This window comes from Acinonyx jubatus, chromosome A3, assembly GCF_027475565.1.
Source record: "Acinonyx jubatus isolate Ajub_Pintada_27869175 chromosome A3, VMU_Ajub_asm_v1.0, whole genome shotgun sequence".
In the NCBI taxonomy this organism is placed as follows: domain Eukaryota; kingdom Metazoa; phylum Chordata; class Mammalia; order Carnivora; family Felidae; genus Acinonyx; species Acinonyx jubatus.
Genome location: NC_069388.1, coordinates 80,116,407 through 80,129,471, shown reverse-complemented (window position 1 = coordinate 80,129,471; position 13,065 = coordinate 80,116,407). Strand labels below are relative to the sequence as shown.

The 13,065-nt window shown below is 34.0% G+C and overlaps 1 protein-coding gene across 5 annotated transcripts in view; it reads left to right on the top strand.

Moving 5' to 3' along the window:
• The window catches only part of VPS54 (VPS54 subunit of GARP complex), a 136,941-nt gene that overhangs the window by 15,954 nt on the left and 107,922 nt on the right, over window positions 1–13,065 (top strand). For 2 of the 5 annotated variants that reach the window (XM_015070546.3, XM_027072352.2), the window contains exons 2-4: window positions 2,018–2,173; window positions 3,913–4,154; window positions 12,753–12,831. In XM_015070546.3, the coding sequence (XP_014926032.1) occupies window positions 2,038–2,173; window positions 3,913–4,154; window positions 12,753–12,831 (457 nt within the window). In that variant the 5' untranslated portion in view covers window positions 2,018–2,037. Of the gene's footprint in view, window positions 1–366; window positions 2,174–3,912; window positions 4,155–12,752; window positions 12,832–13,065 lie in introns of those variants that run through there. The other 3 variants (XR_003424784.2, XM_027072354.2, XM_027072353.2) reach the window with 2 other exon arrangements.

The window sequence follows — 13,065 nt, the reverse complement described above, 5'->3', positions numbered from 1 at the left end:
ATAAAGTTAAATAGACTTTATGTTAAATTTGGAATTATCCTTACTAAATACTTGATATACAGGATTATGTATTCTATACTTTCCTATCCTTTAGATTATCTTTTCTCTCTCAAATATATGATGTTTTATATATATATATATACATATGTATACGTGTATATATGTATACATATATATATATGTATATATATAAAACCATACACTTAATGTGTATGGATATATATGTAACAGGCCAGTGATCCCTTTCAAACCAAGACCCTGATTAATTCATCTGGCCATGTTCTGTGTGTGTGTGTGTGTGTGTGTGTGTGTGTATTTAAGTATGATTTATTTTTCAGTACTTCCCAATACAAGCATTTCACTCTAGCCATGTCAGTTTCCACATAGTCTTAATGATTATTCCATGTCCCTTAACCTTTGTTCATGTTATTGTTTGCTTTCTGTTCAGGGACCCTAAGGAAGTTATTTATCTTTGTGCATTTTCTTAACAGTTTGTTTCTTACGGTCTTAGTGGTGTAATTGGATTTGTTTCTTTTGCATTAGGAGGACTGTGACAGATAATCAAAGAAGTCTGGGGGGCGCCTGGGTGGCTCAGTCAGTTGAGCGTCCAACTTTGGCTCAGGTCATGATCTCACGGTTCGTGAGTTCGGGCCCCGCATCGGGCTCTCTCTGTGCTGACAGCTCAGAGCCTGGAGCCTGCTTCCAGTTCTGTGTCTCCCTCTCTCTCTGCCCCTCCCCCCCACACGCTTTGTCTCTCTCTGTCTCTCAAAAATAAAGAAAACTAATAAAAAATAAAAAAAACCCAAAGAAGTCTAGGAAATGTCAGTTTTAGCTTTCCACTAAACTAGGGGAGAGTTAGAGTAGATTAATTTTTTGTCACCATTCTCAGCTTTGTCTCTGCTCTTTATTTCTTACCCTTAGTATATTCACCAGATTTCCTGAGTAGGCTTTTTTTTTTTTTTTTTTTTTTTTGTTAAAACCCATGTGTCTTTGTAAACCCCCTAGTCTTTCTGAGCCTTGCTATACTTATCTCCAGTATGAGGGAACTTAGACTAGATGATCTCTCTAAGTTCCCTTTCAGCTGTAAACTTCTGTTTATGTTCATTTATTTATTCCTTCATTGAAAAATGTTTATTGAATACCTGTTATTTGATATGTATACTCTGCACTATAAGATTATCTACTCTCCAGTAATAAAATAATACATGTTCTTCAGTATCCAGGTTATGTACTGCTTCATTTGTAAAGTTTTACCTGAAACTGTAGCCTACGTTATGTTGTCTTGCCCCACAAATTCTTTTAGGACCTAGTGAACAATGTAGACATAGGTTAACCTGTGTTTTGCTTAGTGTTTTGATTGTTGTCATTACTTAATGTAATTGCAGACACCTTGGAGAGTAATACTTCTTTTATAATTGATAACGGTTGTCGGTTGTCACTTAGTCGTAATAATCATGACGGTAACTAACATTTATAAACACTAACTTGAGACGAACGTTGTTTTAAATGCTTTATATATACATCCATTCCTTTTACTCTTACAAAATGTTTGTGAAATGGGAGCTCGTTTCATGTCCATTTTTACAAATGAGGTAAGGTACACAAAGGTTAAGTAAATTTCCTTGAGGTTATACTGCTGGTAAGTGAAGAATTTCTGCAGTCAGACTTCAAAAACCCATTTGCTTATAATGCGTAATTACTGTATGCTTGCTGAATGAATGGATGTTTTCATCTTTAATATATAATTGGTTACAGCTTTGGTATCTATTTTGCACTTTGGATAAAAGACTGAAGATATTTCACTTCCGGGAGGATACTTTTCAAACAAGGACAAATTACTTTCTTAGTAACTAATTATGAGTGATACAGTTAATAGTATTCAAATTGTATACTTATACCTTGAGGGATTTTTGGATAATGTATCCTTTTCAGAGAAAGTGTGAGACATGCATAATACTTGCAGATGAATTTTGATTTGTGTTAAGTATCTTGATTATTACTTGTTACTTATTTTCAGTTGAGTGGTGATTTTATGCAATGGCTTCAAGCCACAGTTCTTCACCAGTGCCTCAAGGAAGCAGCAGAGATGTTTTCTTTAAAAAAGAGGTAGATCCAACAAAACACATTCGACCTGTGCAGTCACTGCCAGATGTATGTCCCAAGGAGCCCACAGGTAAGGCCTTTTTCTGTTCGTTGGTTTGAAGATTTTTCCTGAGGGTTTGTATTCTCTTTAAATGAGTAGTCAGATTCTGTATACAGTTGACCCTTGAACAACATGGGGTTTGAACTACAGGAGTCCACTTATATGTAGCTTTTTTTTTTTTTTTTTTTATAAATACAGTACAGTACTATAACTATATTTTCTCCTTATGGATTTCTTAGTAATATTTTCTTTCCTCTAGCTTACTTTATTTGTAAGGATATAGTATATAATATATATAACATACAGAATATGTTAATTGACTATGTTATCTGTAGGGCTTCCAGTCAACAGTAGGCTATTAGTAAAGTTTGGCAGAGTTGAAGTTAGATGTGGATTTTTGACTACATGGGGAGGGGAGTGGTCTGTACCCCTAATCCTTCCATTGTTCAAAGGTCAGCTATACTTAAAAGAATAAATTTTATAGTGTTAAAACTAAAGAGATAGATAATTTGGAAGTTGATTGGAAAATTGGAATATAGTTCTTTTCATGCATTTCCATAGAAGAAATTACTTGCATAAACGGAAAAAAAAGTTTTGAAAATGGAAGCTAGAGATTTGAAGCTTTTTAGTTAAGCATAGTATAGTCAATTCTTATTATTTGTGGATTCTGTGTTTGTAAGTTTGCCTGATCCCTGAAATTTATTTGTAACCCTAAAATCAATACTTGTGGCACTTTTGTCATTATTTGCAGCCATTTGCAGAGGAATGAAAAATTTGAATTGCCTGATGCACATGTACCTACCTAAGGTTGAACAAGGCAACACTTTGCCTTCTTGTCTTAGCTCTCATGCTATAAACAAGTATCTTTTTTTGTGGTCTAAACAGTGCCACATTTTTTGCATTTTTGAGCTTTTTATTGGTGCTTTTGCTGTTTAAAAATGGTTACCAGATGTAGGGCTGAAGTGCTTTCTAGTGTTTCTAAGCACAAAAAGACTGCAATGTATGCACTAATGAAGAAAATTCATTCAGGTATGAATTACAGTGGTGTGAGCCATGAGTTCAGTGTTAATGAATGAACAATATATATTAAATAAGGTGTCTTTAAACAGAAACACAGAAGAAGATTATTTATTGATTGGTTGATGAAAATTTTGTGAACAGAGGCTTGGAGGTACCTACCCCTCTATTTCCCCTAGGAATAGTGGTTCTGTATTTGCTAATTGTTACCATGACTTTATAGAACAAAACTACCATGAATAACAAGAATTGGCTATATATTTTTGTTTCCTCTATGATTAATGCCACAGCAGCATTTCTGGCATCTAATCATAAGCCAAACAAAGGATATTAGAACCAGGTGTGTCTGCCATAATACAACAGAAAAGAGGTAAACCTGTGAAAAATATGGAGTATTAAAGGATAGAATATATATAATAAAAAGGTAGAAGAGTTTTGATGTTGAAAAAAGAGAAATTGTACATTAAGGAAAGGAACTAATGAAAGACTTTCTTTATGATCCACCCCGTGATGCAAATACAACTCTCAAATTTTGCGTATTCTTTATCTTTTACATGCTTTTCCTTCCCTTGGCAATTGATGCTGAAAGCTGAAGTTTATTTAATCAGATTGATTTTCATTAAAACGTTTGTTATAAAAGAGAGATTTTGGTGCCTTGGCATAGAGCAGAAACTAAGCAATTTTTATTTTTCTAGGATGTACTTTCAAATGTAGAACTTAGTTTACAGAGTTTTCTTGTTTACTTTTTGCAGGTGATTCAAATAGTTTATGTGTTACCCCATCTCTAGTTACAGATCAACATAGATGGACTATATATCATTCCAAAGTAAACCTCCCAGCAGCATTAAATGATCCTAGATTAGCAAAAAGAGAATCTGACTTCTTCACAAAAACATGGGGATTGGACTTTGTGGACACTGAAGTCATACCTTCATTCTACCTCCCACAGATCAGCAAGGAACATTTTACAGTGTATCAACAGGAAATCTCTCAGGTAATATCTAATCTTGAAGTCAGGTCAAAAGGGATAGAAAGATCTTTAGTTTGATTTATTATAGATTTTTGACCAAATAATCTTTGATGAGCTTACAGTATTCTTTTCTGTCTATATTCATTCTACTGTCCTGGGTTGTATTTAATTCTTTGCTTAGATATATGTAAATATATTTCTCTTACTGGAGTGATTTTTCACACTTATACTTTTCTAATAGTGCTAAGATTCAACATGCAACCCACCCTGCCTCCCAAGGAGAAAATTGTTCTGTTAGGCCAGTAAAACCCAGATGATTTGTGAAGTTTAAGAAATGAGCAGAATAGAACTGTTTCTTTGTTTCTTATTTACCACAAAGAATTTAATAGAGCATGCTAGCTCTGGCAGGTAGTCTTGATACCTTTAGACATAATATATTGCTCTACATTCAGTTCTGAGCGAGTGGTCCTAAGTTTGAGATGGCTTGTTATTCATTTTTAGTGAGTATTTTCAATATAATTTTGGTTACCATTTTAGTTTTTTAAGAAACTCACTTTTAAAATGGAACAGGGGATATTAAAACTTCTTTCTTTACTGAAATATAATTGCCATATAACATTATAATAGTTTCAAGTGTACAACATAATGATTTGATATTTATATATATTGCAAAATGGTCACCACAAGTCCAGTTAACCTCTGTCACCATACATAGTTACAAAGTTTTTTTTTTTTTCGTGATGAGGATTTAAAAAATCTTTCCTAGGAACTTTCAAATATGCAATACAGTGTTATTAACTATAGTGATCACGTTTTATATTACATGTAGAAGAGGGGATATTTATATTTTTATAATATCCCTTTTTATACTTTTTTCATTAGCAAGCCTAATTTGCATTTAGCTGACTTCATTTCACTTGATTACTTTGTTCCTTTTATGATTTGGAAATAGGCTAAATATGATTACATTATTGGCATTAGTACTATACAGTATCTGGTTAATTTTTAGTACTACCTACTATTTTTGTACAGCACCTGTAAATATTAGTTACTTTTATATAATGTATATTCACATATGCTGTCTAGAGTTTTTGTGTTCCTCTTTTTTTTTTTTTTAAAAGTAGGCTCCATGCCTACCTAGTGTGGAGTGCAACATGGGGCTTGAACTCATGACCCTGAGATCAAGACCTGGGCTGAGACAAGAGTCTGATGCTTAGTCAACTGAGCCACCCAGGTGCCCCAAGTTTTTGTGTTGTTTTCAACAATCATAGCTGTCTGGATGTTGTTAAGTGGATGAGCTTTAATATGCCTTCTTTTTGATGGTTTGTAATCTCATGCCCCATAACCTACCATTTGGCTTCTCTATTTATCCATTTATTGATCAAATATTTATTAAATGCCTTCCATGTGCCAGGCACTGTTCTAAACACTAGGGATATAACAGAGACCAAAACACACTATTTCTCTCCATTAAAAAGCTTACATTTCTAACAAGGATTATGAACAATAAACCCTTAAGCAACCACTAAAATAACAAAGTATTATAGCTAATAAGCCAACAGAAGAGATAACATGAAATGAAAAAAATTCTCAATGCAAACAAAGGCAGAAAAAGGGTAAAAAGGGAGCAAAGAATGGATGAGAAAAAAGAAAAACTTAAAGATGATAGACCTAAACCTAACCCTGTCAATAATCATATTAAATGTAAATGTTTAAGCACCCTGATTACAAGTCAGAGGCTGAGAGATTGGATGAAAGAGCGAGACCCAACTGTATGCTGCCTATAAGAAGTGTACTTTAAATACAGAGACACAGAACATTTGAAAAGTAAAACGATGGAAAAAGATATACCATGCTAACACCAGTCAAAAGAAAGCTGGAATGGCTGTATTAATACCAACCAAAGCAGATTTCCAAGCAAAGACTATCCTAGGGGTAGCGATTATTTTATAATGATAAAAGTGTTAAGTTAATCAAGAGGATATATTTCTAAACATTTAGTCTGTAAAAACAGAGCTTCAAAATATATGAAACAAAAAGTAGGAATTTTATGGGGGAAATGGATGAATTCGCAATTCTGGTTTTTATGGGGGAAATGGATGAATTGACAGTTCTGGTTGGGGATTTTAATACTTGTCTCTCAATAACAAGTGCTCAATGACAGCACTGTCAATCAACCTGAATTGACTTTGAAAGAACACATTGAAACAACATTTCACCCAACACAGAAGAATACATTTTCTTCTGAAGTGTTCCTGGAACATTTATCAACATAATCTGAACCATAAAACAAATGTTAATACATTTAAAAGTCTTCAAGTCATACAAAGTATATTCTTTGACCACAATAGAATTAAATTAGAAATTATTGACAGAAAAGTGTGTGGAAAATCCACAAATACTTGGAAACCAAAATTAACACTTCTAAATAAAAATGTGGGTTGAAGAGGAAAAGGAAATTAGAACCATTGATCCTTGAACAACTTGGTTTGAACCATGCAGATCCACTTATATGCAGATTTTTTTGATAAGTACAGTCACAGTACTGTAAATGTATTTTCCTTATGATTTTCTTTTTTTAAAAACAAACTTTTTTTTTTTTTAATGTTTATCTTTGAGAGAGAGAGAGACAGAGACAGCATGAGCCAGGGGAGGGACAGAGAAAGAGGGAGACAAGAATCCAAAGCAGGCTCTAGGCTCTGAGCTGCCAGCACAGAGCCCGACCCAGGGCTCAAACTCAGGAACCACAAGATCATGACCTTAGCCAAAATTGGATGCCCCACTGACTGAGCCACTCAGGCGCCCCTTCCTTATGATTTTCTTAATAACTTTTTTTTCTAGATTATTTTAAGAAATAATATGTAATGTGTAATATACAAAATATGTGTTAATTGACTTTTTGTTACTGTTAAGGCTTCTGGTCCACAGTAGTTGGTAGTTAAGTGTTTGGAGAGTTAAAAGTTATACTTGGATTTTTGATTATTGGACATTGGTGTCCCTAGCCCCTACGTTGTTCCAAAGGCAGCTCTTGTTTGAACTGAGTGGAAATAAAAACACAACATATCAGAATTTGTGGCATGCTACTCTGGCGGTACTTAGGGAACAATTTATAGCAGTAGATGCATATATTAGACAAGAAGAATAGTCTCAAATTAGTGACCTCAACTTCCACCTTAAAAAGCTACCACAAGAACAAATTTAAACCAAAATAAGCAGAAGAAAGAAAGAAACATCAAAGTCAAAATCAGTGAACTAGAAAGTAGAGAAACAGTAGAGAAAAATCAGTGAAACCCTAAGCTGATTCTTTGAGAAGATCGATAAAATTGGCAGACCGGGGCGCCTGGGTGGCTCAGTCGGTTTAGTGTCCGACTTCAGCTCAGGTCACGATCTCGCAGTTTGAGAGTTCGAGCCCTGCGTCAGGCTCTGGTCTGACAGCTCAGACAGAGCCTGGAGCCTGTTTCAAATTCTGTGTCTCCCTCTCTCTGCCCCTCCCCTGCTCACACTCTGTCTCTCTCTGTCTCTCAAAAATGAATAAATGTTAAAAAAAAAAAACTTAAAAAAAATTGGCAGACCTATAAGCAATGCTGATCCAGGAAGAAAAAACATAATCACCAATAACAAGAATGAGAGTGATGACATCACTACAGATTCTACAGTGGTTACAAGACTAATTTGAACAATTTTATGCCAATAAACTTAACAAGTTAGAGTAACTGACATATTTGTTGAATGACACAAATGACCAAATCTCACTCAAGAAGAAATAGGTAACATGAATAGCCTTATACTTATTAAAGAAATTGATGTTAAATACCTTTTCAAGAAGCAAACTCAAGCACTCATGGCTTCACTGTTGATTTCTACCAAATATTTAAGGAAAAAAACAATACCATGTCTACACATATTCTTTCATATTTTGGTGAAGATATGAAGGATAGGGTGAGTATTAGGATGAGGCTGGCAAGGTGCCTGAGATGTAAAATATGAAGGGGCATGAGAATCTAAGAGTAGGTACCTCTTTAAATATTGTACCCTAGGCTCCTTGCTTGCCTCACCCTATTGCCAGCCCTGGTGGAGTAACTCTCACATACTGTTGGTGGGAATTTAGAGTGGTACAAACCCTTTTGGAAAACAGTTTAGCCATTTCTTAAAAAGTTAAAAATACTTCTGGTTCAGCTTAGAAGGAGCTTGGAAGCTTCTACTCCTGTTCTCACAAGAAAAAATCTGAAAAAACTGAAAATCAACAACTTAGAGGCTTTTTGAAGGTAACAGCCCAGGGGCGCAAACTCACTAAAAGACAAAGGCCTAATCACAGAACTCTGGAATGCTTCCCTTCCTCCCACATCTTCCCACCATATCAATAGGGCACCTGTATAATAAGGGAATACAACTAAAAGACTTAATATTGTCTTAATAATGTCTCAGACTTAATATTTAAGAAATCTGTAAAGGCAGCAAGGGAGGGGCACCTGGGTGGCTCAGGTTGTTAAGTGTCCAACTCTCAGGTCATGATCTCATGATTTGTGAGTTCGAGCCCCGTGTCAAGCTCTGTGCTGACAGCACGAACCTGCTTGGGATTCTCTCTCTGCTCCTCCCCATTTGCTCTCTCTCTGTCTCAAAGTAAATAAATAAACATTAAACAACAACAACAAAAAAAGACAGCAAGGGAGACAAAAACAAGGACACCAGAGGAAATTTTAGCCTCTAACATCTGCAGCTACAGCAAACGGTAAATACAGCCTCATTCCTAGCCAGATAAACATAAATCTCACACAAAATGCCTGTTTACCTCAGTTCCTTTTATCCAGTACATCATATCTGGCATTCAAGAGAGAATTATAGTATACACTAAAGATAAGAAGAAGAAAACTCCACAGTTTAAAGAGCAAGTACTAGAATGAGACTCAGATGGCAACAATGTTGGAATTCTCAGACTGGGAATTTAAAACAACTATGGTTAATATACTAAGACCTTAATGGAAAAGGTAGATAACATGTAAGAATAGATGGGTAATGTAAGCAGAGAGATGCAAACAATAAGAATCAAAAGGAAATTCTAGAAATAGAAAACAGCAGAAATGAAGAATGCCTTTGATGGATTCATCACTAGACATGAAATGTCAGAGAAAAGAATCAGTGAGCTTAAGGAAAAGTTGATAGAAATGTATCAAAATGTGTGGGTTAGTGAAAGCATTGCTTAGAGGGAAATTTAATAGTTTGAATACGTATATTAGTGAAGAAAAAAATCTAAAATTAATAATCTAAGCTTTTACCACAGGAGACAAAAAGAACAAATGATATTCAAAGTTAGCAGAAGGTGAATCACTGTGTTTGTACCTGAAACTAATGACATCATGTGTCAAGTATCTTACAATAAAACAAAACAAGAAAAGAAATAATAAAAATTAGACCAGAAATCAGTGAAATTGAAAAATGGAAATCAACAGAATCAATAAAACTGAAAGCTGTTTCTTTGAGAAGATCAATAAACTTGATAATTGTCTGGCCAAGTTAATTAAAAAAAAAGACATAAATTATTAGTACTAGAAATGAAAGAGGTCATATCACTAGTGATCTCATGGACATTAAAAAGATAGTAAAATAATATTATGAACAAACTGTATGCCCACAAATTCTGTCTGAATAAATCTATACTTATTAAAGAAATTGAATCAATAATAATTTTTCAAAATAGAAAACGCCAGGGCCAGATGAGTTCACTGGTGAATTGTACCAACCATTAAAGCAAGAAGTTATACCAGTTCTTTATGATCTATTCCAGGAAATGGAAGCAAAGGGGATACTTTCTAACTTATTTATGCAGCATTAACCTAATATTGAAATTAGACAAAAACATTATGAAAAAGGAAAACTACAGACCACTGTCTCTCATGAACATAGTTGCAAAAGTCCTTAACAAAATATTGGAAAATCAAACCCAACAACATATAGAAAGAATTCTATACCATAACTAAGTGGGATTTATTCCAGATATGTAAGGTTGATCCAATATTCAAAAAGCGATTAGTGTAATCCATAAATTAACAGGCTGAAGAAGAAAAGTCGTATGTTCATATCAATAGATACAGAGAAAACATTTGATAAAACTCAGTACCCATTCATGATAAAAATGCAGCAAACTGGGAATATAGGGGAACTTTTTATTTTTTTTTTTTAATTTTTTTAATGTTTATTTTTGAGAGAGAGACAGCACGAGCAGGGGAGAGCAGGGAGAGAGGGAGACACAGAATCCAAAGCAGGCTCCAGGCTGTGAGCTGTCAGCACAGAGTCTGATGTGGGGTTCAAACTCATCAACTGTGAGATCATGGCCTGAGCCAGTCAGACGCTTAACTGACTGAGCCACCCAGGTGCCCCAAGGGAAACAAATTCAACTTGATAGTATCTACAAAAACCCTACAACTAATAGTGAGAAACTAGATGCTTTCCTACTTAAGATCAGGAACAAGCTAAGGATGTCTGTTCTCACCACTCCTTTTGACATCATACTGGAAACTCTACACAATGAGACAAGAAAAGGAAATAAAAGGTATATACACTGGGAATGAAGAAATAAAACTGTCTTTATTCACAGATATCATGATTGTCTATGTAGAAAATCCCAAAGAGTCAGTAAAGAAACTCCTGGAACTAATAAGCGATTATACCAAAGTTGCAGGATACAAGGTTAATATTACAAAAGTAAATTGCTTTCTTATATGCTACTGATGGACAATTAGAATTTGAAATTAGCACAGCACCATTTACATTAGCACCAAAGAAAATGAAATACTTAGGTATAAATCTAACAGAATATGATCTATATGAGGATAATTACAAAACTGATGAAAGGAATCAGTGAAGATCTAAATAGAGATTCCATTTACGTGGATAGGAAGACTCAGTATTGTCAAAATGTTCTTCCCAACTTGGCCTATAGATTCAACGCAATCTCAGTTAAAATTCCAGCAATTTATTTTGTAGATACCAAGAAACAAATTCCAAAGTTTATAAAGAAAGGGAAAAGAGAATAGCTAACAAAGTATTGAAGAACCAAGTTGGAAGACTGACACTAATTGACTTCACGACTTACCGTGAAGATATAGTAATATAGACAGTGTAGTATTTGTGAAAGAATAGATATACAGACCAAAGGAACAGAAGAGAGCTCAGAAATAGACCTACACGAATATAGTCAACTGATTTTTGATAGAGGTGCAAAGGCAGTTCCATAGTCTTTTGAATAAATGGTACTGGAACACCTAGATATCCACATGCAAAAGATAAATAAATAAATAAAAAGAATCTAGACACAGACTACCCACACCTTTCACAGAAATTAGCACAAAATGGATCATAGACCTAAATGTAAAATGCAAAACTGTAAAACTAGAAGATTACATAGGAGAAAAATACATGACTTTGAGTTTGGTGATGATTTTTTAGATAATGGCATCAAAAGTACAATCCATGAAAGAAAAAATTGACAAGTTGGACTTAGTTAAAATTTAAAACTTCCACTCTGTGCAAGACCATTAAAAGAAAGAATACAAGCTAGACACTGGGAGAAAATATTTTCAAAACACATATATGATAAAGGATCGGTATCCAAAATGTACAAATAACTCTTAAAACTCAACAATAAGAAACAACCCAACTGAAAAATGGGAAAAGGACTTGAATGAACATTTCTCCAAAGAAGATGTACAAATGACCAATAAGCATGTGAAAAGATAGTCAATATCACTAATAATCACGTTTTAAGTGATAAGTTTTATGTATATTTTGCCACAATAAAAAAAATGGGTGAAAGATCTGAACAGGCATCTCATAAAAGAATACATATAGATGTCAAATAAGCACATGAAAAGATGCTCATATGTCATTAGGGAATTGCAAATTAAAATAACAATGAGATGCCACTACACATCTATCAGAATTTGAAATTGAAATCTATGAGAACTGAAATCTATCAGAAATTGAAACACTGATAGCACCAAATGCTGGCAAGAATATAGGCTAATAGGAACTCTTATTCGTTGTGGGTAGGACTGCAAAATGTATAACCATGTTTGAAGACAATCCTGTAGTTTCTGCCACAGTTGCTATCAGAGCTCTGAACACTACCAGCTCAGTATTTTTTCCTTACCCATACTCCACTTCCCTATGTGTACTATTTATGGTGTCTCTGAAAAGATAGAATTGTTAGTGATCATCTAATCTAAATTAAAGTCAGTGAGGTTACTTTTTCTTTGAGTCACAAAGGGTTAACTGATAACTATCTTTCTATCTTAGGTATATAGGTTTTCACATTTCCTTCCTTGTTTTAAAAAGTTATTCTCAATTGATTTCTGTTATGTAAATAAGGATCTTTCATTTGTACCCCCACTTCATTCCAAATTTATGGAGGTTTTACTATAATTATATAAAATGGGATGGGTATAAATAAGCATATAGGTGTTCAAAGAGTTCATATTTGGTTTATTAAGCATACTTATTTAAGTTCAAGAGGTTAGTGATTTCATATTAAAATTTGTACAACTAATTTGGTATATTCTTTTGTGAAATATTTTGATGCTTTCATATTGCTACATAGCATTTATTTTGTTATTTGTCTTTTTATAGAAAGAGAAGACTCATGAGAGATGCAAGAATATTTGTCCTCCTAAAGATACTTTTGACAGGACTCTCTTACATACTCATGGTATGAATATGTGCTATTTGTAGAAAATATATAGATGAATATGTGGTATTTGTAGCACAGTGTAAATATCAACAAACAAAATCTTAATTTGGGGATCTTTTATTTCTAGTGAAATTTTTATAGCCTGTGATCATAATCTTTTTCAAAAGTTTTTGAGAAAGAAAAATCATGGGGCTCATAGTGTTATCCTTCACTTCAACAAATATTTATTTAACATCTGGGTGCTTGGTACTT